This window comes from Colias eurytheme, chromosome 19 (genome assembly GCF_061535395.1).
Source record: "Colias eurytheme isolate Ceu_HAF_F1 chromosome 19, ilColEury1 Martin Lab GWU primary, whole genome shotgun sequence".
In the NCBI taxonomy this organism is placed as follows: domain Eukaryota; kingdom Metazoa; phylum Arthropoda; class Insecta; order Lepidoptera; family Pieridae; genus Colias; species Colias eurytheme.
Genome location: NC_142998.1, coordinates 8,532,041 through 8,555,010, shown reverse-complemented (window position 1 = coordinate 8,555,010; position 22,970 = coordinate 8,532,041). Strand labels below are relative to the sequence as shown.

The 22,970-nt window shown below is 32.9% G+C and overlaps 2 protein-coding genes across 2 annotated transcripts; one reads left to right on the top strand and one right to left on the bottom strand.

Moving 5' to 3' along the window:
- On the top strand, positions 1–3,048 carry LOC149900288 (uncharacterized). The gene is made up of 4 exons (XM_090113111.1): positions 1–129; positions 717–876; positions 1,731–1,952; positions 2,768–3,048. Exons 1-4 carry the CDS (start codon positions 121–123, stop codon positions 2,944–2,946), a joined length of 570 nt encoding a protein of 189 aa, XP_089969237.1. The 5' UTR covers positions 1–120; the 3' UTR covers positions 2,947–3,048.
- Positions 3,049–4,328: 1,280 nt separating this feature from the next.
- Positions 4,329–21,656, bottom strand: Cog1 (conserved oligomeric Golgi complex subunit 1). Its single transcript, XM_090113110.1, has 14 exons — positions 21,367–21,656; positions 20,870–21,034; positions 20,211–20,353; positions 19,423–19,577; positions 18,911–19,139; positions 18,265–18,397; positions 17,444–17,616; positions 16,197–16,369; positions 15,342–15,468; positions 14,249–14,471; positions 13,028–13,358; positions 12,226–12,666; positions 5,591–5,773; positions 4,329–4,496 (listed from the first exon to the last, which is right to left on the bottom strand). The coding sequence occupies exons 1-14, from the start codon at positions 21,501–21,503 to the stop codon at positions 4,341–4,343; spliced, it is 2,769 nt and encodes a 922-aa protein (XP_089969236.1). The 5' UTR covers positions 21,504–21,656; the 3' UTR covers positions 4,329–4,340.
- Between the last annotated feature and the right edge of the window lie 1,314 nt (positions 21,657–22,970).

The following is a 22,970-nucleotide window of genomic DNA, read 5'->3' as shown; positions in this document are numbered from 1 at the left end:
GTAAAAACCACGGCACTCCGACCTCAATATAAAGCCTTACTGCTCAGAGCCTGCTACAATTTGAGTTCAGCTGTTACAGTGGACGGTTTTATGTGAATATAGTTTATTTTTCTTGACAAAATGTATACGGTAAGTACACGTGGTTGGTGTTTTGTTGAAATCGTCGCTGACAGGAAATGATTAAGAATAATCGTTACTACGAATGTGTATTGTGAAAATTGTAGATGCGTAAATTATGTTATGTTTTTGTAATTCTCAGATTTGTAGCGTATAACTTTGTTTATTTATTACCTATACTTTAAGTAAGTTTATTTTTAAACCAAGCACTTAGCGATAAAATTTAATTTCATAAAAAAGTTGGTGCGGTTAATAATTTACGGAAATTATAGTATGCATGATGCAAGTAGGTACTGCAAAATCAATAAATATTGATTTTACATTTTCATTTTTTATATTAAAATTAATGATCCAATAAATTATTTTATGGAAAAATAATTTCATTAAGGATCTTAAGTGATCTCGTGTTAAGAATAACTTGATTATTACAACTCATTGTAAAAATGATTGCATGCCGTCAGAGACATCTGAGAGCGTTGTCTGAATCATCTTAATTTGCAATAAAAGTAATTAAATCCTACCAATTATCACTGACGATTAAACCAATGAATAAACACATAACGTGTGATGTGAACAGTTTTTTTATTAAACTTTTTCAGAAGTTCTTCTTGTTATTCTGCCTATTGACCGTGACTTGGGGTCAAAGATCTGAGGTCGGTAGAGGCTATTCAAGAGGGAGTGGCGGTTATGGGTTGTTAAGACCCGGATATTCTGGATACAGTGGTTATGAAGGTTATCAAGGACAGGGATATCAAGGAGGTTTGTAAAGAATATTTTTAATTATATTTTTAATAGTAAAATTTTATTACTGTATCGAGGTCATTTAAAAAGTAACGGTAATTTAACTTCAGAACCTTATAATATGAAATAATTAATTTATTGTGTTCTATTATTTCTCAATTACGGATAAGAATAAAGAAAATTACACTCACTTTTAAAATTTATTCCATTTATATTATTTCAATTTTAAAGAATACATTTATTTACACTTGTATCTTTAAACTGTTCTGATAAAAAGCTCATTTATGCAAGCTCTTCTTTCGATATTCAATAATTACTTCCACATCACGTATATTTACTGCGACATGGTAATGCGCCAGTTCAAGCAACCCTATTGTCTCTCTATTTGTAAAGCCCTGACATTCTAATATTAATTTATTTATGCATGCATTTAATCAATAGACATGCAATTTATTATCTGTAAAAATAAATAACAAAGAAAATATTAATGTGCTTGTGATTTTGCATGTTATTTCTTAATATTTTTTATATTGCAACTATTCATTGAAATACTAGGTACTTATATGTAATAAGTATTTAGCGTATATCATAAAAGTTAGGTATACTAGTTTCCAAAAACTGCAACTTCTAATTTAGGTTATTCGGTAATCGATTATCATAGTGAAATACAACTTGTAAATGCTCAAAAATGAATGTATGAGATAACGTTCAATGGCTTTTGTGACCATTAATATAATTATGCAATTTACATTGACAGTGTAGCGATTACTCCTTTTGTTTTCAATTCAAGCGTGCATACACGGTTTGTATTGAAAAGAAGAGTTATTGACTTTCCCTTTATGTAAGGAAACGTAATTTGTATAATTTTTCAGGTAGTCTAGGAAGCTATGGAGGTTACAACAGTGGCTACAGTGGATACAATCAAGGACTCGGTGGTTATAGCCAGGGACTCGGTGGTTACAACCAGGGACTCGGTGGTTACAGCCAGGGACTCGGAGGTTACAGCCAGGGTCTCGGCGGTTACAGCCAGGGTCTCGGCGGTTATAGCTCTGGTTTCAGTGGTTACAATGGTTACAACTCTGGTCTTAGCGGTGGTATGTTACATTTTTATTATAACCAAAATTTGCTCTAATTGTTGAAAATTATGCGGTTGAATAATAACAGATGAAATTATTTTATTACTGTTGACTTATATTTGTTTCAAAGTTAAGTTACACGACATTAATAATATTTCATTCATCACACCGTGGACCGACACATAGAGGTCAATTCAATTCAAAATTTTTAAGCTTACCGGATTCTTAATTTCCTTCTTTTCTATCGCGGTTTTTTGCTGTTATAAAATTACTTCTGTTAGAATGAAATCACATGGTCTTGGTCTTGTCGTGATTTATACGATTGTTGACATTAGTTACCTACAATTTTCGTATACAATGTATAAGGCGTTAAAATTTAAAACTATTATTTCAATAATTGTGTTATAATTGCGAGCAGTGTCAGCTGAGTCATTTCCTTTTATTTAAATAATGGCTTCTGTTGGCTTTGGCAATTTGTCATTTTTATATTATAATTTATGTACATAATAAAAATACGTCGTTTTATCTTTTATTAACGGTATTTGTTTGTGTCAATCATATCAAATAATAAGAAAGCTTGAATGGAGTAGATTAGTAAGAAGTAGATCATAGAATTGTTTTATCGCTACTTAACTACGATAAGAATTTTTAATCCGGCTTTGATTAACAAATATTTGAGACTAAGTATATTTTATTTACTGCCATTTATTATCTATTGCCGAATATTTAACAACAATCAAGTATTCTATGACGTTCTAACTAGAAAAAAATAAACGATTTTTTTTACATATCTGCCCTTTTATGTTTGTCTAAATTTTATAAAATTCTTACAGGCTACCGTCCCAACTACAGGCCCGGTTACCAAGGCAACGTAGGTTACCAATATAACCGCCCAGGCTATTCAGGTTACGGTAACTACGCAAGGGCTGGCGGTAACTATTTTGGCGGTTATGGAGATGGTTATGACACCGCGAGGTTGGGAAGGAAGGCAGAAGAAAAGAAAGAAAGCTAAGCTAGTTTAGTCGGTAGTTTATGTGTATATTGTTTGTGAATATTTTCTATTTATGTGCGTAAATTATAAAAAATACATTTGAGAATTAAAATTTTGTAATTATTTTGTTGTATTATTTATTAATTACTCCACAATACTTAGAGCACTTACTCCTTACTTACTCATTTGAAAATAAGGATTCATAAATAATTTTAAAGGGTTAAAATATCAAAATAAGGAAAAAGACAATGATTATTATAAGAAGACTGGACATTACTTATTTCTGGAGCAGTAATTAAGAAATTGGGTTAGCAAATACATATTAATTATTCGCGTTATGTGTAAGTATGGAGATGTAGGTATGCATCTTATCGTACCTGTTTGAACATCCTTGGCAATTTATTTAAATATAATATAGATAAGTCTTTATACGGAATACCTACCCTAAAATTAAAAATTCAAGTATTTTTTTTTATTTTGCGATAGAACAGCTGTAATCTAACAAGTTATCTTATATTCCTAGTATTCTTATCTTAGATATAGTGCAGATACTATTAAAGCATTAGTCATCTTGATTTAAACAGGTCAACTTTCATAGACAAGAACACAATACATAAAAGAAATTCAAAACTTAGACAAAAAACAATATCTATACTTAGACTATTATTATAAAGGCAAAGAGTTGTTTGTTTAAACACGCTAATCTCGAGAATTACTGATTCGATTAAAAAAATATTTTAGTGTTAGATTTCATTTATGGTAAAATTCCACTCTCTGGTGATTATATGTTAAAATAGGAGATAAAAAAACGACTTGTTTAACAATAGGATATACAGGGTGTCCCACTATTGGTATACTAAGCGCGAAGGGACTTGTAGCTTTGCATACACTGATCACGTAAAAAATACTGAAACGACAAAATTACGTCAAAAATTTTTTGCTAAATTTTTCCTGAAAATCCATGTTTTCTTCTCTAACTTCGCACAGGAGGCATATACCGCTTCTCTAATGTGAGCATTTTGTCTATGAAAACATAATCTTAAACGATAGCTCACGTGCTGGTGGCAAATTTGGGCGGGTTGCTTGTTAGGGGTGTACACATAGAGTTTTAAGAATTCATCTATTTGAAAAAAAATGCGTCTGGAATTTTATAAGTATTTTTTACGTACTCAGCGTATGCAAAACTATAACCTTCTTTGAGCTTAGTATACCAACAGTGGGACACCCTGTATATTTTCCACTAATAACTTATTATAACTAAAATATTACAGATTTATAGCGTTTAATGCTTTAAAGAACAGATAATAATCGATAGGCTAGACGTCACCCCGGCAAGGCGAAAGACGCGGGTTCGAATCCCGAACCGTGGTTGAATTTTTTTCTACTCTTTAAAAATTTGTCACAAAATATTACAATTATCCACTAAACCAATCAGATGTCATAGAATTGAAGAAAGACGCGGCTCCCGAACGCGCGTTCGCAAAATTTATTGGTAGGGAACTTGTCATTAATTCCGATATTTCTGAACGTGATTTATTCGGACTTGCTGATGGCGCTTGCTTCTTTTTTACCTGTAAATAAATAAATACATTTATATTTTACGCTATATACGCCCTTACCGTTTTTGTACGAAATTTAAAAGCAGAAAGAGAATTTAAAAAATTGACAATTGAGTTAGGAAAAATAGAAAAACCTTATTAATATCACTCCAATGCTACCAAAGTAGTTACTGATTATCAGCACTGAAATTTTAATGTTATGTTGTTATTTTTAATCAAAACAAGGTTTTAAATAATCGATGGTAGATGCTCATTATTCAGTCAATTAGAATTATATTATTATATCAACAACGACAGTAAAAAAAAGTTAATAAAACCAAACACTTCTAGTGTTTTTTCTAGAAGTATGAAATATTAAAAACAACGCTATTATTATTAGTTGTTCTATCTGTAAGTTTTCAATTATTAAAATTTAATACACACAAAGGGTTGAATATTTACCAAATGTTCTTATAAGACGAAGAAGTTGTCTCTCTGTTATACAAATACAATATTTGCATTAGACATTCCTATTATAAAAAGCTATAGAGAGCTGAGCAAAAATAGAGAGAAAACAAAGTTCAGTGCGTCAGCTAGTAAAATATAAAATTGAAAAATTAAAATTAAGACACATAACTAGTAAAAAACAAAAAAATAAACTTTTCTGAGTTTGGTCCCCAATGCTGATACATACGAAATCAATTTCGTATCAAATTAATACTTATCTTGTTACTTGTGCAAATGGACCCTGAATGAACCACTTCGAGTCAGCAGTAAGAGCTGTTCGTAGCATTATCCCTATGCTGTGATATGTTTTTTTCCAATTAAGTACAATACTTACTGGTTTATCTTGTTCCTTGTGCATAGCGGGTGTAGCGACTGGCAGTATGAAGAACTACTGCGAATCAGCAGTAACTAAGATGAACACAGCATTATCCCCAATGCTGTGATAGTACTATTTCTTAAATTAAGTACAATACTTACTGGTTTATCCTATTTCTTATGCAAATTGGCAGGAGTAGCGATTGACAGTATGCTGATCTACGTAAAAAAAAGCGGAGGCCAACACATTCACAGCATTATCTTTAATGCTGAGATATTTCCTAAATTAAAAAAAAAATACTTACAGGTTTATCTTGTTTCTTGTGTAAATTGGCGGGTGTAGCGACTGGCAGTATGGAGAACCACTGAGAATCAGCAGAGGCTAATATATTCGCAGCCTTATCCCCACTCCCGCCGGAAGTCACAGGTTTGGTGCCAATAATGCCTGTTAGCTGGCCGTGGTGTAAGATCAAACTTCCTAGTAATGTCTGAAATTGATAAAGACGCTACATTTGTGTGTAACTTAAAGCTTTTAAATATTTGAAATGATATTGATTTGTCATCATATTTGAGGAAGAAATGACTTCCATATTGAGCGTTAGTAAGGCAGGATATTATCTACAATAATACTTATAAATAATATGAAAACGAATATGACATTTATACGAACTCATTTATGAACATTTAGTTTACTCTAGTTTAAATATAAAAATATTAAATATCATGGACTAATAGAATCTAAAGAGGACTGATGATTGTCATACTAGAGATCGTACCCCGTAATTTCAGCTTATTGCTAGATGGCGCTCTCATTTGAGCTTATTATTTAATTTGCAGTTTTAAAAGCGCCACCTAGTGACCAATTTTAGAACTAAGGAAACAGCAAACTATCGATTTTCAATTATTACATCTAGAGGGCGTTGTTTTAAAAACTCCGGTGTTTTTGAATTATTATTTTAGTTTTTAGGGAGCATCTAAGGAAGTGAGTACCTCTATTACGATTTCGACACCCACTACAAACATTCGACATAGTGATCAGAGTAGTGTATATAATATAATTATATTATATATATATTCTTTATTTTCTGTTAAAAAAATGTCTATATCTTTTTTCTTCTTAAGTATTCCCTTGTAAACAGTATTATTTATATGACCATAAAATACGGGAAAAGAAAAAAAAATGTGGATGTACAGCGATGATTTGAACCAGCATCTATCGATTTTAAAGTACGAGACTCAGTCAACACAGCTACAGGCACTTATACGTCTTACATTGAAATTTATGCTCTAATTGTTCGAGTATTTCTTTGATAAATAGTAAATACAGTTCATAGCAACGCGGTGGTGGAGCATCTTAAGGAAGTGAGTACCTTTAATAAGATTTCGACACCCACTACAAACATTCAACATAGTGATCAGAGTAGTGTATATTATATATATTCTTTATTTTCTGTTAAAAAAAATGTCTTTTCTTTTTTCTTCTTAAGTATTCTCTTGTAAACAGTATTATTTATATGACCCTTAAAATACGGGAAAAGAAAAAAAAATGTGGATGAACAGCGATGATTTGAACCAGCATCTATCGATTTTAAAGTACGAGACTCAGTCAACACAGCTACCGGCACTTATACGTCTTACATTGAAAGGAGATTGCCCAAGTGACTATGGCACTTGGTACCTATCGCAATCAAACTTATTGTGTCAAGATGAAATATAGCTCAATTTAAAGCTTGATGTTAGTACTTTTAGAAACGATTAAAGTTATTATGTAAATAAGCCGCAGTTCACGACAATAAAAATAAAACAATAGTTTTATTCAACGCTTCAAAAAATACTTTATCGAGTTTATACTAACGATGAACGTTAAGTTTTACATTTATTACATAGGTAATATTTTAATTTACAAGACAAATGTGAAAAGTAAATCGTAATAAACATTATAATTCAAAATAAATAACGTCGAACAATGCGTCGAACACATTCATTCAACTATGACATATGACGCAGGACGCTTGCAAGAGAGATAGATATAATGTGTCAAAACAGAAACTTTTACTTTTATTTCTATTTATTCGGTATAATTACGACTTAATAGTGATAAATATGATCATTATAAATACAAATAGGAATTAACAATATCACGAACACGTGACACAACTAGTATTTTACCGATTCCATACGTGGTCATACATGTTTCAAAAGAATAACTTTTACTATTATTTCAATTTATCCGGTATAATTAAGACTTAATATTGATACATATGATCGTTATAAATACAAATAGGAATTAACAATATCACGAATACGTGGCACAACTAAAATTTTACCGATACCACCCGTGGTCATTCTCCTTTATGCTCTAATTGTTCGAGTATTTCTTTGATAAATACAGTTCATAGCAACGCGGTGGTGGAGCATCATAGAGTAACTTATATAGGATTGTGGAGCATCTTAAGGAAGAGAGTACCTTTAATAAGATTTCGACACCCACTACAAACATTCGACATAGTGATCAGAGTAGTGTATATCTTTATAATATAAAAATGAATCCCAAAATGTGTTGGTAAGCGCATAACTTGAGAATGGATTAACCGATTTCGTTAATTCTTTTTTTATAATATTCCTTGAAGTTCGAGGATGGTTCTTATGTAGAGAAAACGTGAATATGTACCACGGGCGAAGCCGGGGCGGACTGCTAGTCTTATATATAAAAATGAATCGCAAAATGTGTTGGTAAGCGCATAACTCGAGAACGGCTGAACCGATTTCGATAATTCTTTTTTTATTATATTCCTTGAAGTACGAGGATGGTTTTTATGTAGAGTAAACGTAAATATGTACCACGGGCGAAGCCGGGGCGGACCGCTAGTAATATATATTATTTAAATTCTTTATTTTCTGTTAAAAAAAATGTCTATATCTTTTTTCTTCTTACTTATTCCCTTGTAAACAGTATTATTTATATGACCATAAAATACGGGAAAGGAAAAAAAAAAGATGTACGGCAATGATTTGAACCAGCATCTATCGGTTTTTAAGTACGAGACTCATCAATACAGCTACGGGCACCTATACATCTTACGTAGAAATTTATGCTCTAATTGTTCGAGTAATTCTTTGACAAAAACAGTTCATAGCAACGTGGTCCATGGTCTTAGATCATTAAGTAATGGATGGAGTACGCTGGCAAATGTTCTAACTAAACTTTCTGCTGATTTTGGTGCGGGGAAGGTAACTCACACTATTGAAACACAATCACACATTCACAAAAATAATTTGTGTCACGAAAGTCGTAAAAATTTATGACCTTTTAAGCGACGAGTTTTTAAATTCAACTCTATCCCTAAGTTCATAAAGATTAAATTTGTATTTCATTCCAAGTTGTCTCGTGGGGAGTGCGGTTCAATATCGCGTTCTAAATTCAACTTTATAACTTAGATCATAAAGATTAAATTTGTATTTCTTTAATGCCTCAGCCCCCGGAATCACAGACACAATAGAAAATCTATTGTGTCGTGGCCCGTGGGCCGTGGTCCGATCGGGCCGCTCGGTGGTCAAGGGGCTAAAAGATAGACTCGTAAGGAATGCGGTTCATTATCGGGTTTTAAATTCAACTTTATCTCTTAGTTCATAAAGATTAAATTTGTATATTTTCTTTCCATGATAGTCTCGTGGGGCCGCATCAATGATCGAGTAAACGACTCGATTATTTGTCTTGATCATATCGCTAAACGATACATCGACGATTATTAGAAATTGCATTTAATTAGAAATGTACGTTAAAAAAATATACACAAATGAAAGGTTATTCCATCTTTTTTAATATTCGACATGTTTGAATTGCTTCTGCAAGGCTTGACAGTGCAAAACGGCATTTTTAGCGGAGCACTCGCAGACGTCCTTTTGATGTTTTAGCCTAGGAAAACGCAGAGTGTTTGTAATCGATTACGCAAGTAGTTTTTATGAAAGCATAAGATTTTTCGATTCGAATAATCTTATACCTCGACAAAAGGGGAAACACCTGCGAGTGTTATCGATTACCATCCATGGTGGTCACGAAGTCACTCTCGAACAGCGATGAACGAAGTGACAAAAATAGGCGGTCCATCCTAAGGAGCGCTGGTGCAGTGAACTCCCATAAATAATTATAATAAAGTTGTGCTCATTCATTTAACAATTAATATATCTTTAATTTTAAATTAAATTTATCGTATACCTAAACTCCAATACGAATATCAAATGCCTAAATACGGAATCCAATAAGAGGTTAAGAGAAATTTTCAGTCCTTCGCGAAACAAAAGATCACGTAAACATAGCGCAATCCATTTTATAGATCATCTTCATACTTGATAGTATTATTTTTTTATATTTTTATTGAAATTGATTCCAGAAGATAACTTTAAAAATTCATTTTGTTACTTTTATTAGTGATCCATTGAAATGTTACATTTTTTAGCCCTAACCTTGCATTTTTTAGAGGACGCAATTTTGTTTTTTTGATGTATAGGGGGGGTCAGTGTGAAGCTAAAACCAAGTTTGTGGGGTCGCCACCCTTGTCCCACGGCCGCCATCTTGAAAATAGCGGTTGAAATGGTATTTACGATATATCTCTTAAACTATTTAACTGATAAAAAATATCGTTAACATTATTTGTTGCAAATCGAAATATTCCAATTATTTGTAACTAGCGGTCCGCCCCGGCTTCGCCCGTGGTACATATTTATTTATTTATTTATTACACTTTATTGTAATACAATCACTTAAAAATAGGAAACAATAAAAAGAAAATATGGTACAAGAAAGATGTAGTACAATCGGCGGCCTTATCACTAAGCAGTGATCTCTGCCAGGCAACCAAACGGTAAAAAAGCGAAATATTTAGTAAATAGAATTTTGGAAATAAAATTAGAATTTAACTATAAACATGAAAATAAAAAAAAAATAACTATGATACTTACACAAAAAGTACATTATATTATGCACATATAAATAACTATACATACATGTATAATAACTATACTATAAATAACCTTACATAATATATATACAATATATGTATTATAATAGAAAAATAAATAAATAATTAATGATAATACATACATAAAACTACATAAAGTATAAAAAATATATTCTATAATACTAATAAATGTAAATACATATAATAAATATACTATTCCGAATTAGGGCGCGTTCCCACCGTGTCGTGACGACAGATAATCGTGTAGTTTTAAGTGTCGTGGCTTATATGTTTAAATGGAGGTGTTCACATTTAGAACGACACAATTTACTGTCGTCTACGACAGTTTTTGCAGTGACGACACTTTGTCGTGACAGTGGGAACGGCAAGCACGACAGTCGTAAAACGATAAAAAATCGTGGACGGCAACTCTATGACGTCCATTGAACTCAGGAGAGTAAACGCACTAGAAATCACCAAGCGAACGCAGAGGCGACTAGATTTATAGCTTGCTGATGATGTGTAAACGACAAAGCGACTGCCAGGAAACGATAAAATGTCGTCGCGATCCAATGGGAACAGCTAGATACGACAGTCGCTAAACGATAAAAAATGTTGACGACAAACAATCGTTATAATGGGAACAGGTAAAGACGACAGTCGTCGAACGATAAATTAGTCGTTACGACATAGTGGGAACGCGCCCTAAAAGGCTGATAAAAAGAAATGTTTCCGAACAAGGTTTTTAAATGAGGGTAAAGAGGGAGCAAGTCTTATCTTTAGTGGTAAGGAGTTCCATAGCTTAACAGCAGTGGCAGTAAAGGAATCACCAAAGAAGTGTGTGTGTCGAGATGGGGTACACAAAATAAGTCTGTCAACGGATCGTAGAGAGTAGTTTTCACAGTGTAGAAATGAAAAGTTATTCTTAAGGTAGGAAGGAGTGATGGGATCGAAAAGGATACGGTATAATAATTGAAGGTAATGGAGATTACGTCGCATGCGAATGGGGAGCCACTTGAGACGTCTACGATTTACGTTTTCTCTACATAAAAACCATCCTCGTACTTCAAGGAATATAATAAAAAAAGAATTATCGAAATCGGTTCAGCCGTTCTCGAGTTATGCGCTTACCAACACATTTTGCGATTCATTTTTATATATAAAGATTTAAGATATTACTTTGTTCTCATGCTTTGAGTTAAAATTGTACCGTAAAATAGCGTTTTTTGTTAAAAATCTGTAATAGCACCCTTATTGTGGTGCTTCTTTTTTTGTAATGAATTTACTACGCTACTGTATTTTCTTTGTTTTAGACTTTAGTTCAATACTTAATTAAACACCCATACAATTTTGTCACGAGTCGCCTCTGGTCAAACTAACCGTTATTAGTGTTACGTTTACTCAAAATACAAAAATGAAGAAAGTATTATTTTACGCTTATTAAATCTTTAAAACTAAAACAAAATGATGTGGAGGTAGGGAGGTGGATTTCCTCAATCGAAAAAGGGAAAGACTAGTCTACTCGACCGGCCGGCCGTAAAGGCCCCGATTATTAATGGCGGAAAGTTGTATATATGCTCTGTAACGAAAACATTTCGCTTGCGCGATTCAGAGCAAAAAATAACATTTAAATAAAAATATTTTTTTGCGTATTATATTTTACGTATTATATTTTACGTATTATATTTTACGTTATAGTTTACGTTTTTTGCGTATTATATTTTACGTCAAGATACTATTTGGCACATTGATTTTTTTTGTAGCGACATCTCTTAGCTTCATTAAACCGACTTAATGCTCTAAGGCGACATCTAGTTCTTAAACGTATAAAAAAGCTTATAAAAATGCCAAATGCTACTGTGAGTGACATCTATCGACAAAATTGGGAACTGAGAAACGAGTTACGTTTTTTACTATGGCGATTGTAAGTCTTCTTGAGTGTATTAGTCTATGTTAAATATTTAACAAAACTAATGACTAACCTGAACTCTTTGCACAGATCGTTTCAAATTCGTCTGTATGTACGGATAGAAAACATCATAGTCGAACGGATCGATTTTCTGTCGCAAAAACTCGCAAATCTCTTGCGAAAACTCCATACATTTCTTGTTCTCTCTTGGCACAAGTAACAACGTCAAATGACGTACATCCATTAACAATTGAAGCGCACATCGCTGATTTATATCTGTCTCTTTCTCTCGTATAACGTTGTTATAGTGTGCGAAAGTGATGGATGTAATATTGTCTATGAAGGATGTGTGTATTTCAACGGGTAGTGTGTGAGGTATGACGTCATCGAGTAGTCGACTAATTGAGTATAGATATTCTTGTAGTTTTAGAGACGGCCCTGCGGGTACTTTTATTATGGACTCTATAGAGTTTCCTTCGTCGTCTTTTTCGACGATTTTTATTACGTCCCATTGCTGAAATTTTAAATGATTAATCCATCAGTCCTCGGAATCACAGACACAATAGAAAATCTATTGTGTCGCGCCCCGATCGGGCCTTACGGTGGTCAATGGGTTAAAATGTAGGACTGCCCTATATTGTCTGATAGATAAGGAGTAAATGTGTTTTGATCTTCACTTTTGTAATACTCAAAACACATACATTTCTAAATATTTTATTTTCCGATGCATAATGTCACAATAAATCTTGTTTCAATAATTATATTCAGTATACAAAAGTAATACAAATTGTTTCAAATTTAAAACCAGGAAAGGTAAATAATCGCAACATCAAAATGAAACAAAAATATTTGGGAAATAAAAATGGTCAACCTACCATCATCAAATAGTCAATATTCTCTTCCAAACTGAATCCTTGCGGCAAACCATTGGTCAAATCCTTGGCCTTATCCATCACCAACGTCAACCACTTCCCCCAACAAAAGTGACAATTGTCCTTCAAAGTATCGCACAGTTTGTGCCAACGTTGGGCCAATGTTTCGTCCAACATGGTGTAATTGTCGGGAATATAGCATTTGCGTATATTGGGAATAAGGATGGTAATCGCTTGAACGAACCGTGCCGTGTATATGGCGGTTGTTTTTCTTTGAACTTCTGTAGATTGGAGGGTTGGTTCTTCGAAACATGCTTTTATGTATGATAACATACTGGAAAGTAATTTTCATTATAGTATTTATTTACTTCGATACACCAATAATGACTCAATTAGAATTCACATTAGTACATTAATATTTTTGCTTGATCTGAATTGGCCATAAAGCAGGCGCATACAACATTGATACAAAAAAGGTCTTACATTTTTTTCAGGTCAGTGGTTTAAAAGTTATATTAACTAAATGTAGGAAGAATATAGGGTTACAAAACTTTTTTGTTCATAGCTAAGTTTATAGTTAACTAGCTGTTGCTCGCAGCTTCGCCTGCGTGGAAAAGATAAATTTTCATCGTACAAACTTTCATCCCCTATTTTACCCCTTTAGGGGATGAATTTTCTAAAATCCTTTCTTAGACGTCCCGTCTACGTTATGACATCTACCTGCATGCCAAATTTCAGCCCGATACATCCAGTGGTTTGGGCTGAGCGTTGATAGATCACTATATCAGTCACCTTTGAGTTTTATATATATAGATTCTAAGCCATTTGTAAAAATTTCGGCACTTTGAAATAATACCTTCAATATAATTATTATATTTAGAGCTTTTAGTTTAGTTTATGGACATAATATTAAGATCAATATTGGGAGAAGCCTCTGGCTCCTGAGACACAGCATTAAACTAATTCAGGAACTAAAGGGTTCATTATTTTTACCTGTATTACTATGTCAATAAAGATTTTTATTATTTTTGGGCCGATTTTTCAATCCGTGGGTAAAACTTATCCACCCAATAAGGTATTACACCATAATATTAAAATGTCTCCCGTAAACTGTCAAAGACGGGCAAAGAATATATTTTTGAAATGGTAGTTTAATACGTTATTCCACGAATAAGTAATTAACCAAGGATTGAAAAATCAGCTCTTATTTCACTATATATTTACCTTTCTATACTTTTATCCGTGACGTCACACAAATAAACTTCAATTTCGCTGGTATCTATATACATTTGTTCGAGCCTCTCGTCTTCATCATACAAGTAATCTTTCTTTCTTTCCACATATAAATAGTCCTTTAAATCGTCTAAAAGTTTCTGCAATTCGTCTTCGAGACTCTTGCACAGTTTCTCAAGGTTTGGTGTGAAACCTCTGTCTTGACGGGACATACCTATATAAATATGCATATAACTTTATAGTAGAGCCATTTTAATAGGCAACATTTGACAGTTCAACAAAATTCAACAACGTAACCTAGTAACGACGTCATTGAATAACATGATATTTCGTTTTGTTAGAACTGCACATTTGCTTAACTTTTTTCAATTACGATTACATATTTATAATAATAATGACCGATACAAGTAATTTTAGGATTTGATTTTACTGATAAACCATTCTAAACATAATAAACAATTTATGATTTAAAGAACTGACGTCGCTACAATTTTGTGTCAATAAACTTTTTTTCTTTTTAAATACCAGAGACGTTACTCTAAAAATCGAAATCTGACATCTAGAATCGAATGCATTGATTACTTGGGAATAAAAATCGAAAAAATGATCATAAATTATTGAAATGTGTTTCAAGTTCGATTGACAAATGTTTCAAGTCCGTATCGATTAATTCACTTTAATCGATGTTTTTAAGCAGGTTACCACCCTATGAAGATAAAATTGATAGACGTCAAATGTTGCCTATTAAATTGGCTCGACAATAGTATTGTTTTTAATATAACATATTGTGATATATTTACATATAGGAATTTTGTAATGTCACCTGTAGGAAAACTACTAATACTGAAACTAATACTAAAGAAAACATTCCATAATTTTTTTAAAGTTTTCCAAAAATTGCTTAACTCGGGAATCGAACCTTTTAAAATTACACCCTGTACTAGGATTGCAGTGATTTTTACGGTCGTTGTTAGGGCTATATCACTCTAACAAACTTGAAAAAAATCTCCTTATCCTATATTTATATATTCTTTTAAAATCACAAAGCAGTGAAGGTTGTTTTACAATATTTGTTCAATTTTACCTTTCATCAAAGAATTCATGACGGAGACAACTTCATTCCTGGACTCAATCACAGTGTCACCGATGAGGTCTTTCCAAATGAACCAATTTATATTCACCTCCTTTTCTACTTCACTATCTGCTGACACCTTTAAATAAAGCTTATAATTGAAAAAAAAAAAAAACATAACAAAGATAAAAAAAGAAAAAAGCATGTACTTCCAAGTAGAATTTGGCCATATTTATTTAGAATAATTAATCCGTCAGTCCTCGGATCACAGACACAATAGAAAATCTATTGTGTCTCGGCCCGATCGGGCCGCTCGGTGGTCAATGGGTTAAGTTATACAGAATTGAACTTTTTAATGCTACCTGGAGAGATATATGTAGTATTATTTTTTGTAGATAGAAATCACTTTACACATCATTTTTGAAAATGATGAAAACTCGAGGATTTCCGAAACTTTGCTAACTACACCCGGGAGTCAAACCAAATAAAATCTGTTTAAAACACACCCTCTATTGCGTAAATCTTGGGAGTCAATTATAAGGATGAAATCTTTCTAAATTCATTCATATTGATCATTTTTTGCAAAAACATATATTGAATTCAATAAAAACTTAACTATCAACAACTAGATTTACGCCCGCGGCTTCGCCCGCGTTTTCAAAGGAAAACCCGCATAGTTCCCGTTCCCGTGGGATTTCCGGGATAAAACCTATCCTATGTGTTAATCCATGTTACCCTCTATATGTGTGCTAAATTTCATTGTAATCGGTTCAGTAGTTTTTACGTGAAAGAGTAACAAACATCCATACATCCATACTTACAAACTTTCGCCTTTATAATAGTATTAAGATTAACCAAAACACATACCTTAGTAAGATCAATAAGCAGTTGAGTTTTGAACGTATCATATATCTTAAGCCAGCGGTTATCAACGATGACTTTAACGTGTGACGTCAGCAGCGGTTGGAAATAATTGCACCACGCGTGTACGGGCGGAATGTTTAGGGACTCGCATATTATTGACCAATTTGGTGGACTTTCTGAGGAATTAAAACAATATATTTTTAAGCTATTGCATAGCTTCTATCGCGGGCCTTGAGCGTGGGGACCGGATCGAGAAATTCCGTAACGAAAAACCTCACGCTCCCCACTCCGACGGGCGCGGAGGTGTGGCTTGAAGGCATAGCATGCAATAGCTTTACCGCGGCAGTCCCCGAGTGCCACACGTCTTTTTCATAGTAAGAATAATTTTTGAAGTGAAACTTGTTATGGCACGTTGAGAGTAAAATTTCAAGGTCGCGTCATGGCAATACCGTCACATCATTGGGTAAGGCGATGATTTTGATATCTTTGAATCTTGCCAAAGAAGTTTCACTTCTGATACGTGTGCACACATGCTCTTTTTTGACGTGACAACATCTTATAATTCGATAGAGCCGGCTACACGCACGAAAAAACATGACTCATGCGGCGTTACCTCGCTCTGAGGCGTTCCATGTAAGGCTTGAAGTGCAAGCGAGAGCGCGGAACGAGCGACAAAGACGCACAATCGGACGTTGTCACGTTCAACTATCGCCAGTAAATCGACTTTACAGACAACCAATTTTTTTTTAAGAAAGAAAGAAGAAAGAAAGAAAAAACGTTTATTTAATGGCACATAGCCTCACACGTACATAATGAAAAAATATTAATATGTATATTACATATTTTTCGAAGTGAAGCTTCTTTAGGCACGTTGAGAGTAAAATTTAAATGTCGCGTCATGGCAATACCATCACGTCGTTTAAGGCGACGATTTTAGTATCTTTGAAACTTTCCAAAGAAGTTTCACTTCTGACACGTGTGAACATGCTTTTTTTTTTGTTTGATTAAATTTAAATTCTTCAAATTAAGAGGAGTCATTTTTGAAGTGAAAACTTCTTTAGCTGCATTGAGCACTTTTTCTGTAATGGGTATAAAATCTCGCGTCAGGACACGTGACCTGATCGAAAAAGCGTAAGACGGATGGATATCAAACATGCTCAACGTTAATCAAGTTTTCACTTCTGCCGGCACTCCCGGAGTGCAACCCGTCTTTTTTTATTATAAAATATGAGTCATATAAATAAACCAACCAATTTTAAACGCCTCTTCCCGTATCTCATGCAACACTCTCACTCTACTAACATTCTGTAGCAGCGCTTTCACATTGTCATTGATAAAGGCCTTCACCCAGATACTCCACTTTTGTACCGATGTTGATATTTCCTCATTGTTTAGCGCTTGTATTGATTTGTTTGCTGTTAATCTGAAACAATACAGTATTCTTTAATAAAATAAATATTAAAGAATGTAATAATTAGTTCTGTAAAAAATTATTAACTATAACATATAAGTAGTAAATTTACATATATATAAAGTCGAAGAGTTTGTTTTGAAGTTGAACGCGGTAAGCGCAGGAACTAATGACTAATATTGGTATGAATTATAGAGGATATATCTCCAATAGAAAGGGAGCAGTAAATGCTGCAAAACTGTTGCTTTTGGTAGCAAATGCATTTGCAGGGGTCAGCTTGCCCCGTCCGATTAGGGCCCTTCTGGCCTCCTACACTCAAGCGACAGCTCAAGCCGAGGTTCGTGATCCCCGTCAAGGGGGGACGCCCTTGTGCATGTCGCTACCAGGGTGAACTTTCAGTTCACCCCCGCGTCCGCGTTAAAATGTAGAAGCCCTTCTGGCTAACATTGAGAGACACCACACAAAAAAAAAAGGGTCAGCTTGTAATAATATAATTAATATTGTTAAAGGAAAAACTAAATAAACACGTTTAAACTCTTGAAATTGTCTCCAATCGTTGTATAGGCTGTTGAATTAAATATTTTTAAAGCAGCTAAAAATCGTGGTTACATACAAATACACAAGTGAAGCTAATATGAGCGTGACAATAAATGAGGTTACCTATATTGAGATATCACAGAGGGCAGCAGCTTTAAAGCATTAGGGTCGCTGAATTGTACCAAATCTAACAGTGGTATGGAATCTTTGCGATACAGCTCTTCTAATTTTTGTATAACTACACCTCCTTTGTTTTCTGTAACCAAAGCATTAAGGGCCGATTTTTCAATGCTTGGATAAAACTTATTCGTCGAATAATGTATAAAACAACCATTTTAAAAACGTATTCTAATTGCCCATATTTGACAGTTTACGTGACATTTTAATATTATCGTGTAATACTTTATTGGACGGATAAGTTTTATCCAAGCATTGAAAACCAGCCCTAAATTAAAGGGAGATAAATAAATCAGATTTAAAAATGATTTAACAAAAAACAATCGAATTCTTTTATATACTAACTTATACTCTTGTATGGAGTGAATACAGAAGGAAACTTTGTGATTTATTGAAGTGAAACTTTTTCTTCGTTGTGTCATAGCAATACCGTCACGTCATGGAGTAAGGCGACGATTTTTGAATCTTGCCAAAGAAGTTTCACTTCTGACACGTGTGCTAAACACACGCTATTATGTTTTTTTATATTTTTTCTTTATATTATTATGTAAATAACTCCAAATTAAATTAAATATGCATCAAATAGACTTACCAACAAAACAAGAATATATCAACTCTATGGTCTTCATGACAATCTTAACACCATTCACAATTTTATTTTTTATCTGTGCTTTGACATCTCCCTCCAAAATCTTTTGCAAATTGAACTGTAGTGTGGATTTTAAGCTGTTATTACTATGTAGGTTTATTAATGTATTTAATAATTCCACCATTGATCTGGAGTCTAGGAGATATAGTCCAATTAGGCAAGAACAGGCAACCTGTAATATTAAATGATAATATAGCTGGGCATATACAAAAAAGGTTGGTTTTTATTGTGTAAAAAAATATATAGATCTATTTTGTTTTGAAATTTGAACGCAATAAATTTTTTATGAAATTTAAATAACAATTATTGGATGTTTTATGACTAGTTTTCTGTTTTATACTTTCAATTTAATTTAAATTTACCCTTTGACCTCTGAGAAACCTCAACAACAACCTCATGCAATTATTTGAAGTTTGAACTGTATCTAACTCATAAAATTTCATAATTTTATATACCTCAACACTAATATCAAGATCCTGCAGTCTCTGCCCGCACATGTCTATTATAGTTTGACTTAAATTACTGATAGAGTTCCATTGCTGTTGGACCAGCCTTTGCAGAGATTGCATGCTTTGCTTCTCATTTCTACTGCCAATTTGGAGTTGTAGACCTTAGACAAATATTAAGATTATAATATTATAAGAATTTGTTATAAATTATTTAAATACATATTAATTATACACCTACTGAATAAATGACGAAGCTTGAATATACACAAAAATAAAGGGAAAGCATTAAATTATGGCGTAATGTTTGGTCTTTTATTCAAATGAAGCAAAGAGCAAAGAAGCTTCTTTATGAAGCAAAGCTAGTCATTTAAGGGCTAATTTTTCAAGCCTTGGTTAAAAATTATTCATTGAATAACATATTAAACTACCATTTCAAAAATGTATTCTAATTGTCTGTATTTGATAGTTTATAGGTGACATTTTAATATGTTCGTGTAATACTTTATTGGACGGATAAATTTTAATCAAGGATTGAAAAATCGGCCGTAAAATTCACCATACAAAAATTTTATGGGAAAATATTGAAATATTTGTAATAACACTTATTAACAATTAATAGTACAAAGCGAGTCAATACAATTTCACAATATTTGTCACAAGCAAAACTAAATGACAATGTAGTGTATTAATCCATCAGTCCTCGGAATCACAGACACAATAGAAAATCTATTGTGTCGCGCCCCGATCGGGCCTTACGGTGGTCAATGGGTTAATGAGAAAAATCAATTTGTTACCTGTATTTACATGTCTTGCCATAATAAATAGTTGTGCGGCTTTAATAAAATCATTGCTATTTATACACTTCCATATTTTCTCTGGTATTTCCGTTAATAACTTGATTTGGACTGATATACCATGCACAGGATCTATTTGAAGACTGAAAATTTCAATCAATATTATTTCAGATATTTTTAGGAAGAATATAAATTTCGAATAACACTAATCAAATATGCTACTAGCTTCTGCTATGGCTTTGAATGGCTGTAATGAGGAGGTGTTATACATATAAACCTACCTCTTGAATCTCTATATCTATTAAAATCACAGAATCAAAATTTGTTATGTAGTTCTAAAGATCCAAGGATAAAATAGGGACAGACAGCGAGAAACCACATTGTTTTTTACTATGTACTGAATGTAAATGTTTAGTTGCAATGTTTACTTTCTTAATTTTAAAAATTATAATTCACTAGCGGTCCGCCCCGGCTTCGCCCGTGGTACATATTTCGCAATAAAAGTTAGCCTATGTTCTTTCTCAGGGTCTAAAGATTATCTGTGCCGAATTTCATCAAAATCGGTCCAGTAGTTTATGCGTGAAAACCATACATACATACAAACCTTTCCTCTTTATAATATTAGTACTTATAGATTAATTTATTTCCTAAATCTTTACCTATTGCTCTGTGGCTTTTCTTGTACTTTAAAGCCAATCAAATGTGCATTGTGCAAGTTCTTACAAATACCCATCATGTCACCAATGTGGTTCAGAGTACTTGATGTGGTTGTTCTCATTTCTTCTATGGTGTCCGCTGCATGAATCAGGTCTCTGTATCTCTCGCTATGAAATATATAAAAAAATTAGAATTATTATGCATAGGTAGATTTTATGATTTTTGGTAAAGGTAAGAAATAACAATAGTATGTTAAAAAATAGTTGTCTTTTCTCCAATACTAAATACCTTCTTGATGTCTGTAATAAGAGATTTTACAATGGAATTGAAGTGTACTTTGTTAACTACACTGGCATCTTTATTAGAGGATTTATTTTTACTTTAAAAGTATGAAAGGTAACGCTGGATAATGTAGAATTTTGACAAAATTCTAGTTCCTAAAGTATTTAGTAACGTTCAGTATTATCTGAAGGTACAAAATTAATAAAGATGTACACACCCAACCATAGCTCGAAGCTCTTCCCTTTTCCTCTCGATTTCATACTGTAGTTTCTTTTGAATCTGGTCTATTTCAGCGATGGAATACGTTTGAAACAAATGGTCGGGCTCCACTTCAAGTAAATTATTGCACGCCATTGTAAGTCATTTACGCACCCTAATACTAAAAGGTTATTTATTTATCTTAAGAACTATTTTATATTGATAGAAAAATGTTACATTAATAATTTTAAATTAAATCTATACTCGTCACGTCAACAAAAACATTGAGCCCGTAAGCCGTAAATTGTCAAATGTCATTGTCAATAGGCATGGACGTTGAATCAACGGACTAGTTAAATTAACCGTCTATGTACACTCAACGATTCGACTAGTCCATCGTTCATCAACGGACTAGTTGAATTCAACGACTAAACAAAAGAGTCGAAACGCTCGTCAACGCGTCCGCGACGGTTAACTCTTCGACGTGGCCGTATAATAGTCCATCGTAGACGGCTAAACGACTCGTCGTAGACGGCTCGTCAGTCGACACGTTTGTATCAACTACCAACTTGCGACGCGACGCGTCGCGAGTTGATAGTTCAATATTATTTTTTACCGTTAATTCCGTTTGACTTTTAATGAGATTACTATGATCAATGCTCGAAATATTGAAAAAAAAGGAGATTAATTTGTATTAATTTGATATTATTGAATAGGCATGACGACAGTATCCATAAATGATCGTATTAGTGTTTTTAAGGGAAAATGTATAATAAATAAATTAAATATAGCGACTTAGAAATCTTAAAAACATGAAGATTAATGAGATTATCAATAAAATAAAACATTGAAATTCTGAAGTTCGCCATTTTGACTAAAACACGCGTGACGTCACGCATAAGTAAACAACTCACGTCAGACTATGTATTTTGTTGTTATGAATATGTTGAGAATACGCATTTTTATTTATTTTCTTTTGTTTCACGTATGCTTTATCGACTCAGAACAGAAATATAATTGCGAATTCACGAATACATGGTTCGGGATTCTCCGCGCCAACTTTATACAATAATTTATTATTATTTTTTCGCTTGAAATAATTACTAACACATTTTTGAGCATTATTTTTATGTGGATTCACACTGCAATACTGCACACCACTTATAAACTTTGTAATTCGTTTCTATAACACATATTAAATAAAGACTTTTTTAATTTTCTTCGCAATGCGTACAAATAATTACGTATTTACCAAAGTTTGACGTCACGCTTACGCCATGACACCTGCGAGCTGTTTTGGCACAGATATTAAATATTTTTTGAAAAATGGCTTTAATCTTCGTTAAATTTAAGTATATTACCGAAATATAGGGTTTTTCTTGTATAGTAAACGTATACACACATTATGGAAGAGAATTTCAAAATCTTTCGTCATGCCTATTGTCTTAAAAATCTAAGATATTTTTTTTATTCAGTTAATTTATTACATATCATAAGGATTACCTACCTATAATAATATATTGAATAATGTTAAAATATCGACTATAACTAACGACTTAAAACGACAAGTTAAAACATAAACAAAAACTTGTTAATAGATAGGTGATAAATATATAATTGTTA